General features: G+C 37.9%; 1 protein-coding gene across 15 annotated transcripts in view; it reads right to left on the reverse strand.

Moving 5' to 3' along the window:
• NRXN3 (neurexin 3) overlaps positions 1–12,918 on the reverse strand; it is a 1,618,670-nt gene continuing 1,605,752 nt past the window's right edge. For 12 of the 15 annotated variants that reach the window (XM_068558806.1, XM_068558724.1, XM_068559298.1 and 9 more), the window contains one exon: positions 1–646. In XM_068558806.1, coding sequence (XP_068414907.1) covers positions 345–646 — 302 coding nt within the window. In that variant the 3' untranslated portion in view covers positions 1–344. Of the gene's footprint in view, positions 1,271–12,918 lie in introns of all 15 variants that reach the window. The other 3 variants (XM_068558635.1, XM_068558546.1, XM_068559382.1) reach the window with 2 other exon arrangements.

Below are 12,918 nucleotides of genomic sequence, written 5' to 3' on the forward strand. Positions count from 1 at the left end.
CCTTGGATGAAAGGTCCTAAAAGAGAAGGAAGCTTCCAAGTCCGCGAAAGTGGGGGGAGCCATCTGCTTGCTCCAGAGGGCAAAGTGCGTGCTTTATGACACAGCAGGGCAGAAAGAACTGTCTCCGAGCAGTGACTGAATCAAAGCAGCCATGGCTGAACCTTATAGGTAGGTACATCTTTGTGTGTCTTCTTTTAAAAATGATTTTCCCCACCATAGTCATGGTTATACCCCATCTCATAGAACAGTTCTGACATCTGTGAAATCTCATTTTCCAAGTATTTATATATTTATATAGAAATAATCCTGTGTTTTAAATTCGCGTATCGTTAGCGGTGTCGTGTTTACACATAATACTCTTTGTCCTTGTTTTTCTGTTTCTTGTGGCCGCTCTTCGAGCTCTGCTGCTTCTCCTTGAGGAGCGTGCCATTGCTCTGCGCCGAGTTGCTGATGTAGTTCCGCGTCTCGTCCACTTGATAGGACCCCTCGTCCCTGTTCCTGTACTTGTACATGGCGTACAGGAGGATCAAGATGCAGAGGGCGGCAGCAGCCACAATGCCGACGACCATCCCTGTTGTACTGCTCGACTCCCGGATCACCTCTGAGGCCCCCGGAACCCGTCTGACTCCCGGCTCCGTGGGGTTTGCTGTGGGCACATTACGGAACATGGGGGAAGTAATTAGTGGGCTCTTCAGTTTGGTGCTGTCTAGCTCATAGGCAGTGGGCAACGGAAGCAAGACTATATCAGGCTGGGGTTTGAGATCACGGTTATTCATTTTGCCAGCTGGCAATTTGGGCACCATCCCAGACGAGGAGGAAGCTGTGAAGCGGATCAGCTCAGGGGACAAAGATGTGGTAGTAGTCCTACTAGTTTCGGAGACTTTGTTAGGTCTAAAGTCCTTGGATTCCCACTTGGGCGCATGTGCTTTGTAGCCACCTTCGAAGATTGAAGTGGAAAGACTCTTATCTGTTACCAAGGAGAAGGTGGTGTAAAAATCTTCATCATCAGTAGGGGGCAGGTTAGAGTCAAAGGTTTCCCCTGAGCCATACCCAGATATCACCAAGCCATCATCATCACAACCATCGCTGCCTTGGTCCGACAAGCAAGGTAACCCCGCCTCAGAGGTCATGGACAGGGAATCTTTGGTGGTCTCAATAATGGTGAGGAGGGGGCGAAAGGTAGGGGGGAGTGTAATGGAAGGTGCACGAGTAGCAATAGGAGGGGTAGCTAAAGGGTCTTCTACAAGAAGAGGGATAACTAATTCACCTCCTGGGATTGAAAAGAAAAAGAAAAACAGAATTAGTATATTTGTAGAAAAACAATTCACAGCCACACCCAATGAATGTATGTATAGTTCATAGGTTACACCTCAGAAATGATAATAACATGACTTGGATCCACATATGGATCCTGTCTACTTCTAGGCTGATTATTGGGCTATACTTCTAGCCCATTATATGCCTCTTGCCATCAAAACCTGAAATCCTTAGATTGGGGGCTTAGATTTTTCAAGATACTCTCAAGTAATTATTTAGATAGAATTCAAATAGGCTTTTTCCAGGATCTGCTTATGGTATAATGACCTTCAACTATACTGTTGCAAATACTGACCATGAAAATTATGTGTTTGTGTGTGTGTGTGTGTGTGTGTGTGTGTGTGTGTACGTATATGCACATATGCATGTGATTAATCTGTGAGCCATAGCATTTCCTTATTTTTTTCTTGGGTTTCTACTTATTTGCTCCCATTAGGATGAGAATGACATATTTTCCATGTCACTGAGATCAAGATTAAGGAACATAAAAGAGCTCATCTTTAGTATTTTAAGTTACTACCTTTTATTTCACATTTATCAAGTGCAGTCTTCATTTACTATATGCTAAGTAAGGGAAACTTACAGTAGGTTGAAAATGTTCATCTAACAAGCCCATCTTGATTATGCTTTTCCAGAAATTCCCCTGACTATAAAACAACAACTTGTTTTGCATTGGTCTAATATTATGTTTATACATTGCTTTTATGCTATATGTAATATATACTGAGCAGACACTAGATTTCAAGAATACCCAGCCTACATATCCGTGACTTACTGGAAACTTACTTTTAGATTCAGAAATGTAGAGACAGCAAAGTAGTTTTTAAAATCAGTGATTCTTTTTTCCAATGTGGATTCCTTTTATTTCTTAGAATGGCAGATATTTATCGGTTTACCCACAGACCCTAGTTATTGCACTTATAAACATATGAGGACTAGGTCAGGAAAGGAAGTTCAGAATAGTTCACTAAATCATAGTGCCCTGCAAATTATGGTTACCACAAATATTCTGTGGTGGATGTTACTCACCTAATTGTAGGGCCAAGCTTATTATTCATGTATGTAAGCAAGATAATCAGTCTTCAGTCTCTCCTGTGTTTCTTTACAGTGTTATTTTCAAACAGAGAAAGAATCAAGAAGTCACAGTTCGTGTCTCTTCGTTAAATTTGTTTAAAAAATTATTCCAACTATTGTTTTTAAAACTCCTCTAGCAGGGATGGCATGATACGTCCCTGACCCAGTTAGTCAGACAGTTGAGATGATAATACGATATCATGGTTGAAGTCTTCTTTCTGACCTGCTGCAACTAAACTGTCCAGGTTTCAGGTGCGCTAAGAAAAAGCCTCCTGAAAAGAAAGCTACTGCACACCTTCAGAGCGCCAGAGAAGAACTGCTTGCACCATATCAGAAGCTTTTATTCTCTGCAGAGAGAAACTGAGCTGGGGAGGGTGGCAACGACGTACATAATGCGTATCTTAACGGAAGGGAAGGGACAAGAGAGCACTGTACAGTCATCCCTGGCCTACCTGATGATGTTAGCACATGTGGGGAAATAAAACAAGAATCTTTCTGAGAATCTCAAGATGATATTTTAGTCTGTGCTTTAAACCCCAAGCTTCTCTTCTAGTGCTCAAGAGTTTGAAACTACTGAGCAAACCGATTTTTGCAGAGTTGACAAAGCTTCAGACTTGCTTTCCTGGACAAGCATGCCTATTTTTTTTAACATTGTGAAGATATGTAATTCATATATCTTGCAACTTATTTAACGCATAATTTACATACTTTTGCTAATTTTTATAAATGGGATTTGGAACACAGGTCCCTAAAGGTAAGCCAGTCCTAAAACTAACCCTGAGTTACCTTTTCTTCTCATTCTTCCGGTAGGGAGGCCCTGAGTGTTGTATTTAAGATGACACGTGGAAGAAGGCGGTGTCTGAGTAAGAAAAGAGCAGTGAGGAGAGAGGAGTGAAGGCTCATGCAGTCTGCTAAAGGTTCCCTAGGGATCGCTCAGGGATGATTTCACTTTCCTTTGGAGAACAAGACAGGGTTTTTGTACCCATCTCACCTAGAATGGGTGTTCTTTTCTGGCACAAATACCGAGAGTCATTTGCTTTTTAGGGCAAGGATAAAAATCAACCCATTGTTTATTAAGTGGAGAGTAAACTGGGATAAAGGACAAGGAATGATTGATTTGTTGGGAGGCAAAGTCCTGGAACAAATCATTAAATATAAAGGCAAATTGTTAAGTAGGATGCTAGTGTCCCTTTAAGTGAGATTAAGATCACTGTCTTCATGATTACAGAGTGGCATTCATTTGCGATTTTAGTGTACCATCTGTGACACCCAACTGGAGTCTTACATTTGCCTTTTTTTTCCCCCCCGTCTTTTCAATACCAGCTAAAGCTTCCACTGTGTCTTCGTTGTTAAAAATCTACAAAATCTACAAACTGCTCATTCTGCAGTTGAATCACTTCCACTTTCCTTTGCTATTCGCTTCTCATTCAACACCCTAATGTGAGTATCTCTCTTGGAGCAGAAAAAAAAAAAAAAAAAAGTGAAAATCATCCTTTTGATAAGGGGATGAAAAGAGGGTCTTGAATCTCACTAATTTACAAAGAGCTTCTAAAAGGTTGGTGAGCCTTTAAGTGAAATGGTAAGAGCTTATTTCCAAACTAAAATGATGGGTATGCTGTTGCAGAGTTTAAATAACAGAATCTGTTAAAACTGCTAATCTTCAATTTCTTTGTCATTTTGTTATTAATCCTAGTAGCAGTGATAAAAATGATAAATGATGCCCCTGTCAGGGACATTTGAGCCCAAATCCTGGTAGTGTTTAATCAATGAAATCATAGGAACTTTCATAGCTCCCCTCTCCTGGCATCTCAAGGAATTGGAAGAATGTCTTTAGTTTAAAAGGGAGTCCACTGGGATGTAGGAGTTGGTATTACAAAGGGGAATTATAGTGAAAGTAGGCGGAAATTTTTGGATAACTATAAACGTGGAAGGTTTATAACCTTCCACGTATAAACTTGCCTGAGACAAGTATGTGAGTTGGGGTGTATAGTCCATTTTAACATCAAATTCCATATTTAAGATTTAAGATGATTCTAGTGTCCTGGGAGGTCCAAGGGCACACATCCTTTGAGATAAGGAGGTGAAGGATGTGTTTCTCCCATCATTAGATCCTTACTAGAAATGACTTAGATTGCCGAAGGCTATTTAAGATTTCATGTTTATTTGTATTAATCTAAAGTGAGTTTCCTCAGAAATGTTGGAGCAGCTGATAATTTTTTTTTTCACTGCCCAAAGACCGTGAAATCAGTGATCTGCCGGATGTCTACGCTGTGAAAGTATTCATAGAAGCAACAAGCTTAAAGTCATAAGGGGTTGCAGGCAGAGTAATACAAAACCTGTAATCCATCACAACTCTAATTGCCTATTCCATCCCCAGAATTTTTCTTTGGTTTGGAATAAGAACTATCCATATTCCTTAAAGTTAGCATTTTAAATCAGGAATATATACCCTTTTTTGACAGGGTTGTGCTTTTCTTTAAACCAGAGAGATCACTAGGGATATAAAAGGTCTATTTTAGCCCTGAAGGCTGCCCTGCTTTTTTGTTTCATGAGTGTATTTATAGATATATAATTCATGTGTCTAGGGCTGATATTCAGCAAAAGGGGCTCTCTGCCATCGAAAAAGACAGTATATTAAAAATTTAATAGAACTCTTCTGAACTGTGAGAATGTTGTAGGTGATGGTGGTGCAGTGGGTCATCTGAAAAAACAAGAAAAGCAGCACAAAGTTTCACTATGGCTCCAACCTTTGCCTCTCTGGAGATATCTGAGTGGAAGAAGTCACAAAAATACGAAAAACAATGACACTGAAGAGTGAGACTCTGGGAGAGGACACTGTGCTCCAATTCCTTGAATTTCTTTTATCTATATTTAGGTTCTTTACCTCATCTCTTATTTGCATTTTTCTCATTCTCTGCTGGAAAACTAACATACAATGGGGAGAAATCATCTTTTTCCCCACAAAGTCAGTTATTGAATGATATTCACTTAGTTATTTGGTGCCACAGAAGTGTGTACTTGCAACACATCAATATCTGGAAGCTTGGAACCATGAAATTGTTCTGCATCCAGCCTCAGAAAAAATAGTCACGGACAGGCATGGCAAGTCCCTGGGGAGAAGACACCAGAAAAACTCAAGTATCTCAAAGGGGCTTAACTTTTTAATGAGCGTTTTAATGAGATGAGAATCTCCAGGTAGGACATTTTCCCCTAGTTTATCTGAAATGGGTTTGATTCTGAAAGGCTACAGATTCTACTTTTTCAATATACACCCAGGTAAGATGAGCTATAGCCCCTTGATGTCATTATACATTGTAAAAGAAGAAATGTCTAGTGGAGTTTTTCATCTGCCTATTGGTTAAAAGCTTTGCCTCTGAAGTCACTCAGATGCAGGTTAGCAACACAGTTCTGTGGCTTACTAGCCATGGGTTGGCTAGTTTTATTAAAATCTCATGTACAATGGGAATAATAACACAGCCTATCTCAAGCCACCAATGTGAATAATAATAATGCATGTTAATGTTAATTATAATGCACGTTAAGTATTTAGCACAGAAACTGCTACTCCAAAATTCTAGTTACTAGTATCATTTCTACTAATATTTTGGACCTATAAACACTGAAATCATTGATGACTTTTTTCTGACCTTTTTTTATGTAGTAGTCGTATGCTGAGGTATAAGTATAATAATATAGGATCTAGATTATTAAGGCTATTTTAAATGCAGAGTTTGAAGAATGATTTATAATAATCCCAAGAGCTTGCATTTAAAATAAATGATAAGCCTTATATCAAATGGACTTATGGATAGCATCCTCAACAAAAATAAAAGCTTTCAATTCAATTAGATAAAATAGTCCATTTAGGAGGTTCTTAGTTTCAAACCTAAAATATCATCCAACATGTCAAACAATATAAAATCATATAAACTGAGGCAGATGAAGTGCATTCATTGAAGCTGCTGGGCTGGAAACATATCCCTTATCCACTCTTCAGTTTGATATTTCTTTAACAGTAATACTAATACCTAAAACTGAAGTGAAGCAAGTAATCTCTTTATTTAAAAATTATATAGCACTTCTTGCTGATCTTTTGTTTCCTGAAGTGATAAGGCAACACTGACCAAATACCTTTAAGGTCAAGGAGTATTCTCACCGTAGAGTCATACAAAATGGCAGTACCTACCTGAGACGTTTCCTAAATAAAACTTTAGATGTGAAAATCATCATGTTTCTTGTGGGTAGAACCTTAGGATCCTTTTAAAGCTTACCTGTTTAAATCCTTGAGAGAAAAGGCAAATATTAATAGAAATGGAAAAGGAAAAAGAGAAAGAGAGAGAGAGATTTGGGTGCTTACTGTGTGCGGGTGTGCTTTCACCGGTAGTTAGTTTTATACTTTGGAAGGCATCATTATCATAGGACAATACTCTGAACTTTGGGGTTCTTTCTCTATTCTCAGTAAAAGTGATTTTGTAGCTTGCAGTGATGGTGATAGTTTAATCCTGGATAACCAAACTCTACCATAGTCACTTGAGAGTACCTTATTTCCCCTTTGCTGAAGGAAAATAAAATAGACTGATTTCCCCAAATGCTTTCTAAGGAGTTAAATTAGGATGTATTACCACTGATAACATTTGCAGTTAACTCAACTAACTTTCTTCTGGAGAACAGGCCTCCTGTAGGTTGTATCCAATTTCATATCCCACTGTAGAGCCTACCATTGCTTTCAAGGCTTTAAAAGTTGGTTCAGGCAAAGAGGCCAGGCTTCCTTTGGATGGTAAGAACAATTTACCCACACCCTTCTGCCAAGAGTAGAATTCACATTGATCATTAGAAGCAATTCAGCACAAAATATAACAGTGAAAATTAAGCGAATAGACACAAAGGAAATAAAATACTTAATATCGTCTTCAAAATCACATAGTAGAAAATAAAATCAACTTCAGGTTCAAAGTAAACTAGAGGGAAAGAGAGCAAATAACATCAACAAGGCATTCACAACACAAGGACAGAAAAGAAAAGTAAAAGCAAATAAAAAATAGAGGCTGTTTTAGGAAAAATAAAGAAATCATTTCCAGATAGACAAAACCATTTAACTTAAAAAAAGCATACTGTATTAATTTATAGTCAACTTACATCAACAAATTGCCCGCATGTTTTTTGGCATGAAAGAAAAATTTACAAAAGAAAGTTGTGTAAGAATGCTCTTGGACAAATAGAATTGCCACATTCTTGTAACTTGCTTTTTTTGTTGTCATTTCTTTAAAAACTTTTGAGCAAAATGTCTAATTTTTCAAATATAATAATTTACAACAGAGGATGATACAGGGAGGCAACAACACAAACATCCACACCACATAACATGAAAAGAAAAAAAAAATCTGCACTTTAACAAATTTTTTACTTTGAGGGGCTTGGGAGGGCATCAGTTTTGAATCTGAAATTATTCTGATTGCAATGATTTAAAAAAAATGTTAAAAACCTGTTTAATTTTATAATTCGCCTTTAAAAAAAATCTACGAATCTCGAGGGTTTTGAATGAATTTCTGCATTATTATAGGTTCTCAGATATATATTTAATTGTAATTTTTTTCTGTCTTTTTGACAAGTTTTAGACTTTCTTCAATTGAAGGGGATGGATGACAGCACATCAGTTTGAACAATGCTAAAGAAAGGAGGGGTATGGGAAGGAAAGATGCAGAAAGGGTAGGGTCATATCTATGAGTGTACTACACAAGAGATGAAGATGATGGGAGTAAATGTGTAAGTGAGTCGCCATGTCCATGTAAGGGCGGCACGGAGTGATCTAGCTGCATTAGAGCTTCTGGCTGTAAGGAAGGGATGGGCAATATACAAAAACAAATGAGCCTACACATGCCCATCTACAGAAATAAAGAACAGAACTCTAACACTGACAATCTCACACACCCTAAGCTGCAACTTCTTCAACATGCAATTACTCCAAAAATCATTACAGTTTCATTAAAGATTTTTAAATAATAAAAACAGTTAAACTTTTGTCCCTACTAAAAGTAGCCAAAATACATAAAATAATAATAGTAATACTTATAATAATGATCAAAAGGTTAAAAGCAAAAACGAGGAGACTAGATTTATGCATTCAAGTTGAACAACTTCATCGGCAGGCACACAGCCCCATCTAGAGTTAGGGGAGGGGGTGGAGATCTTCAAATCGAAAGACAAAGCTGTATAGGGAGCCCACTGGCCGGGTCATTCATGACTTCCCTATATAGAAAGGCTACTGTCTGAACGACATCACCTGTCTTCCCCATGCCACCCATGGTGCATGTGATTCTAGTGAGACTGGGCTTATTTGAAAGATGTGGATGTGGGGATTCTGCAGCTGAAGTTGTTCCACATTTAAAGAGGGAGTGGGGAAAAGTTGCAGAAAACAATTCATAACTTTTTTTGTCATAGTTTTGGATAAAACCAAATCTAAAGATAAAGATCTAGCAATTAAAAAGAAACACACTGATATATATACAGATAGATATATATAATACAAAAAGCACTTAATTCCCAAACAAGAAGGGAGCAAAGAACGAAAAATAATTTAAAGAGAAGAGTATTTCACACACTTTCAGAGATGAACAACCAGATGCACACGCTGAGGAGGCACAGACAGAGCAGTCAGGGGACACTTCTTTTGTTGTTTTGTATTTTCTGGCTTATTGATTCCCCTTTTGGTGACAGCCAACATTAGAAACAAATTTTGCATTTTCTTTAAAAAGAAATTTTGCCTTTTCTTTAGAAATGTGGTTTTTTTTTTGGTTTTGCTTCTCGAAAGCAAAATAAAAAGGGCGTGCAGTCTGGATGTACGTCATAAGTAGACATTTGAGAGAGAAGAAAGGGGCTAAGACTGACAAATGGGTAATTGTCTATTATCCTTTAACTGCAGGAATGTTAACCAAGTTAATACATGCTTAAGGTAAGTTGCATTTAGGGACAATAGAAAAAGAGACCAGCAAGTTAGGGTTGGGAAGAGGTCAGCAAGACAAAACCGATTTGAGAGTAGGAGAAAGGTACTGGGTTTAGTTTCATGCCTTTCCAGTAGGGGCAAAGGTCACCCCAAGGCCTTTGTCAATTACATTCTTGTAAGCATGTGCATGTATATGCGTACGTGTGTTGGGGCTTGAATTAGAGCCTGTAGTGGCAGGAATTGAGCTAAAAATACACATGCGTTCATGGGTTCTGCTCTAGGAAACTTAGCCCACATTCATTCATAGCCTCAGAAGGTAAATGTTGTAAGACACAGAGGGGTTATAATTAGCACTGCTCCACATACATGTTCTTGGGCTTGGCCAAATTGACAGGGCACATGGGTGACAACCGTGGTAATTAAACGTACCTGATAAATGGACAGCTTTTTGTAGGTAATAGAGGCAAAACCCGCTCCACTCTAAAGAGCATAGTGGCATAGCATCAGTAAACTAACTATAGGATAGTCAGGAAACGAGTGTGGCTTATTTGAAGGACATTGGGGGAAACTGCCAGTCTTCTAGAGACCATGTGGGAAACAAAATGCTCGATTAAACCTTGAGAAAAGGAAAAAAGAGACAAAGTGTGTGTGTGTGTGTGTGTGTGTGTGTGTGTGTTTGTGTGTGTGAAGATACTGTGGAAGGGACATGGGGAAGGAGGTTTTAGAAATGGCCTCAGCCTCTACTGGAAGAGATCACAAGAATTACATTAAATATTTTATCCCCGTGAGAACATTAATGTTCAACCAAGGACTGGGAAACCCAGGTAGGCGAACCACGAAGGTAAGACACTTGAGAGCCCCTGGTTCTGAGCCAATTCCAACCACTCCTAAGAAAGTTTTTGGGTGACTTTGACAAACAGAATAAATTGTGAGGATGAGTCAGACTTTTGTCCCTTATGGGACGTCCCTTTTATCATCTTATTTTAAAATAATTATAGTAATGTGTCCCCATGGGTCAGTCCGTACCAAGATTTTTAGTCTCTGGTTTTATAATGTTAATCATTATTCTAGGAACTTCACAAAGGGCAGCTGGGAGGTTTTAGGAGGAGGAAAAAAATCCCAACAATATAGGAAAAGAAAAACCCTTGTTGTCATTTAGTTAATTTTTTTGAATAATTATACTTTTAACATTGAATTTTATTGTATGAGAAGACCCTATAAACGTACAGATTGCCTCACAAGGCATCAAATTACTTCTGTAGGACAAAGTTAGTTTTCATAACATTCACATGGGCTATCTTTTGTTTCATAAGCATTTTTTTAAAGCAGGAAACATAAGTGGTCTAAGTGTGAGACTTATAAAGAATAAGATATGTCTAGTGTATACATACTCCTGGAAAATAAGAGGTGTTTTGAGGAAGATACACCAACAGTTTGAGTCTCCTAAGGTTTCTACTGAGTAATTTACCTATTTCAAAATTGCCTGTTTTAAACTCATACAAGTAGGACACCACTTAACTTTCTGGAAATCACTGGCTAAACAATCGAACATACCAAAATTTATGGTTGTCACTTTGCAAATAAAATATGCATTTTTTAAATCCATGGAAGCCACAGTTTCAAATGAAGCAAACACAGCACTATATCAGTGCCTACACATTTTTATAAGTCAACCATCAGTTAATACACACAAAGCTCACTTGATTTCTAATATAAGATAGAAAATAATATTGCCAGTAGCTCATAATCGGGTCACAACTTCATTTTCATCTTTCATTACATATCTACACTAGGTTTTTATTACCAATAACTTTATGGTTCTGTATCTATGCCTCTACTGAGTGTTAAGAATGCTTTAGGGTTATATTTGCCATTGAGAACAAATAATACAATAATTTGACTTGAAACAGCATATTTTGATGGGACCATTTTTATCCCAGCATGTCCAAATAACCCTGTCTAAATGCAAAATCAGACTTTTAAGAACATCAAATGCAATAAGATGGAATTACTCAGAATGCATCTTGGAAAGTGCACTTGTTTCAAAGAAATATGTTTCTAAACTGCTTGGGGTTGTGCCTGAGAAGCTGGAAGAATACTCAAGGAACTCAAGGAGCAAACCCGCCTCTCTGGGAGAGTGAGTCCTGCTTGATAAGGACATTGTCTTCAGTGTGCACAGGTGAGGTTCAAGAGGAAGGTCCAAATGAATTATTTTGCATAACATTAAATATTTTAAATTTGTCACTGAAAGTACTGGAAAGAGGAAGGAAGAGGCAACCTTCTTGGGAATCAGAGTACAACACCAGGGAAAGACTTAAAAAATTGTAATCAGGGAAGGCTAAAAAGGAGTCTGGAGAGCAAATACTTAATGAGAATTTTCAAGATTTTTGCATCAGGTATATGAGATAAATCTCTTCATCATCTGTCCCTCCTATGAAATACACAAAATCCTTTTCATTGATTGATACGTTATGTGTCTGTGGGATGAACGGAGGGATTTTTCTGAGAGAATCAATGGCTCAGTTCTGAATCATGGTTTGGCTTAGAATAAAAACAGAGACACTATGCCTGGATGTCGAATCCTAGTAATGTGAGGATGGCTGTCACTTGTGTTACAAAATGAGCCCTGCGTTTACCCTGACTTCTCACAACCTCTTCCTCAGATATGGGTGATGCTCAGGGAAAGAGTGAAGACGGCTTCAAACATGGTATTTTCTCTAAATAAAAAACTTAACATTTTCTTTTTAATGCTGAACAAAAACGTTCCAAGTGAGAAGTTCTTGTACTATCTGTTCCCAAACATTTTACACACCTAATTACAGTAAAGAGGGAGAAAGAGAAAAACTAAACCTCCAAGATGGAAAAGAGCACAGAACACCATCAAGCCCAGTACTTAGAACTGTATTTCTGTATCAGTGATCTGCTTGCCCAATTGAGAGTAATTTTTCATACTCAAGAAGATTCATAAGAATGGATAAAACATTACAAAAGGTAGTATTGCATTTTCAAACCTGGTAGAATAGAATGTTTACACATGGAAGGACCTTACATTAATGACTTCTTTCCCTATGTATTTACAAAACCCTTAACTTGTATCTGTAATTCTGTCCCCAAATCTCCATTCCTTTTTGTGAACCTACTGCGTCCTGTACAGATTGTTACTGGCTCCAACACTCCACTGCACTTAATTTGTTTTCTTCTCAGTTTCAGCTACACTCAGAACTTTAGGACAAGAATAGCATCTTTTTATCTTTATTTTTCCTACCGACCAGAATACTAATAATCACTCAAACGTTTATTGAATGAACTAATGAATGAATGAATGAATATCATTAATTGCTTTTGTTTTTTTAAACCCCACACTAGCTTAGAGCTTCCATAAAAGCATTAAAATCTTACATCACCGAAGTGGCTCACCTTGTACCTGAAATCTAGTATATGGGATAGCAACTTTAGAGTCTGGAGACCTAAGTTCCAGTCTTGGTTGTATCACCTACTATGCTAGCTTGTTAGGACATTGAAAAAGTCAGTTAATCTCCCTGAGCTTGTCTTTTCATGTGTAATATGGCGATTATAATGGCTGGTCA

This window comes from Eschrichtius robustus, chromosome 1, assembly GCF_028021215.1.
Source record: "Eschrichtius robustus isolate mEscRob2 chromosome 1, mEscRob2.pri, whole genome shotgun sequence".
NCBI classification, from domain to species: Eukaryota; Metazoa; Chordata; class Mammalia; order Artiodactyla; family Eschrichtiidae; genus Eschrichtius; species Eschrichtius robustus.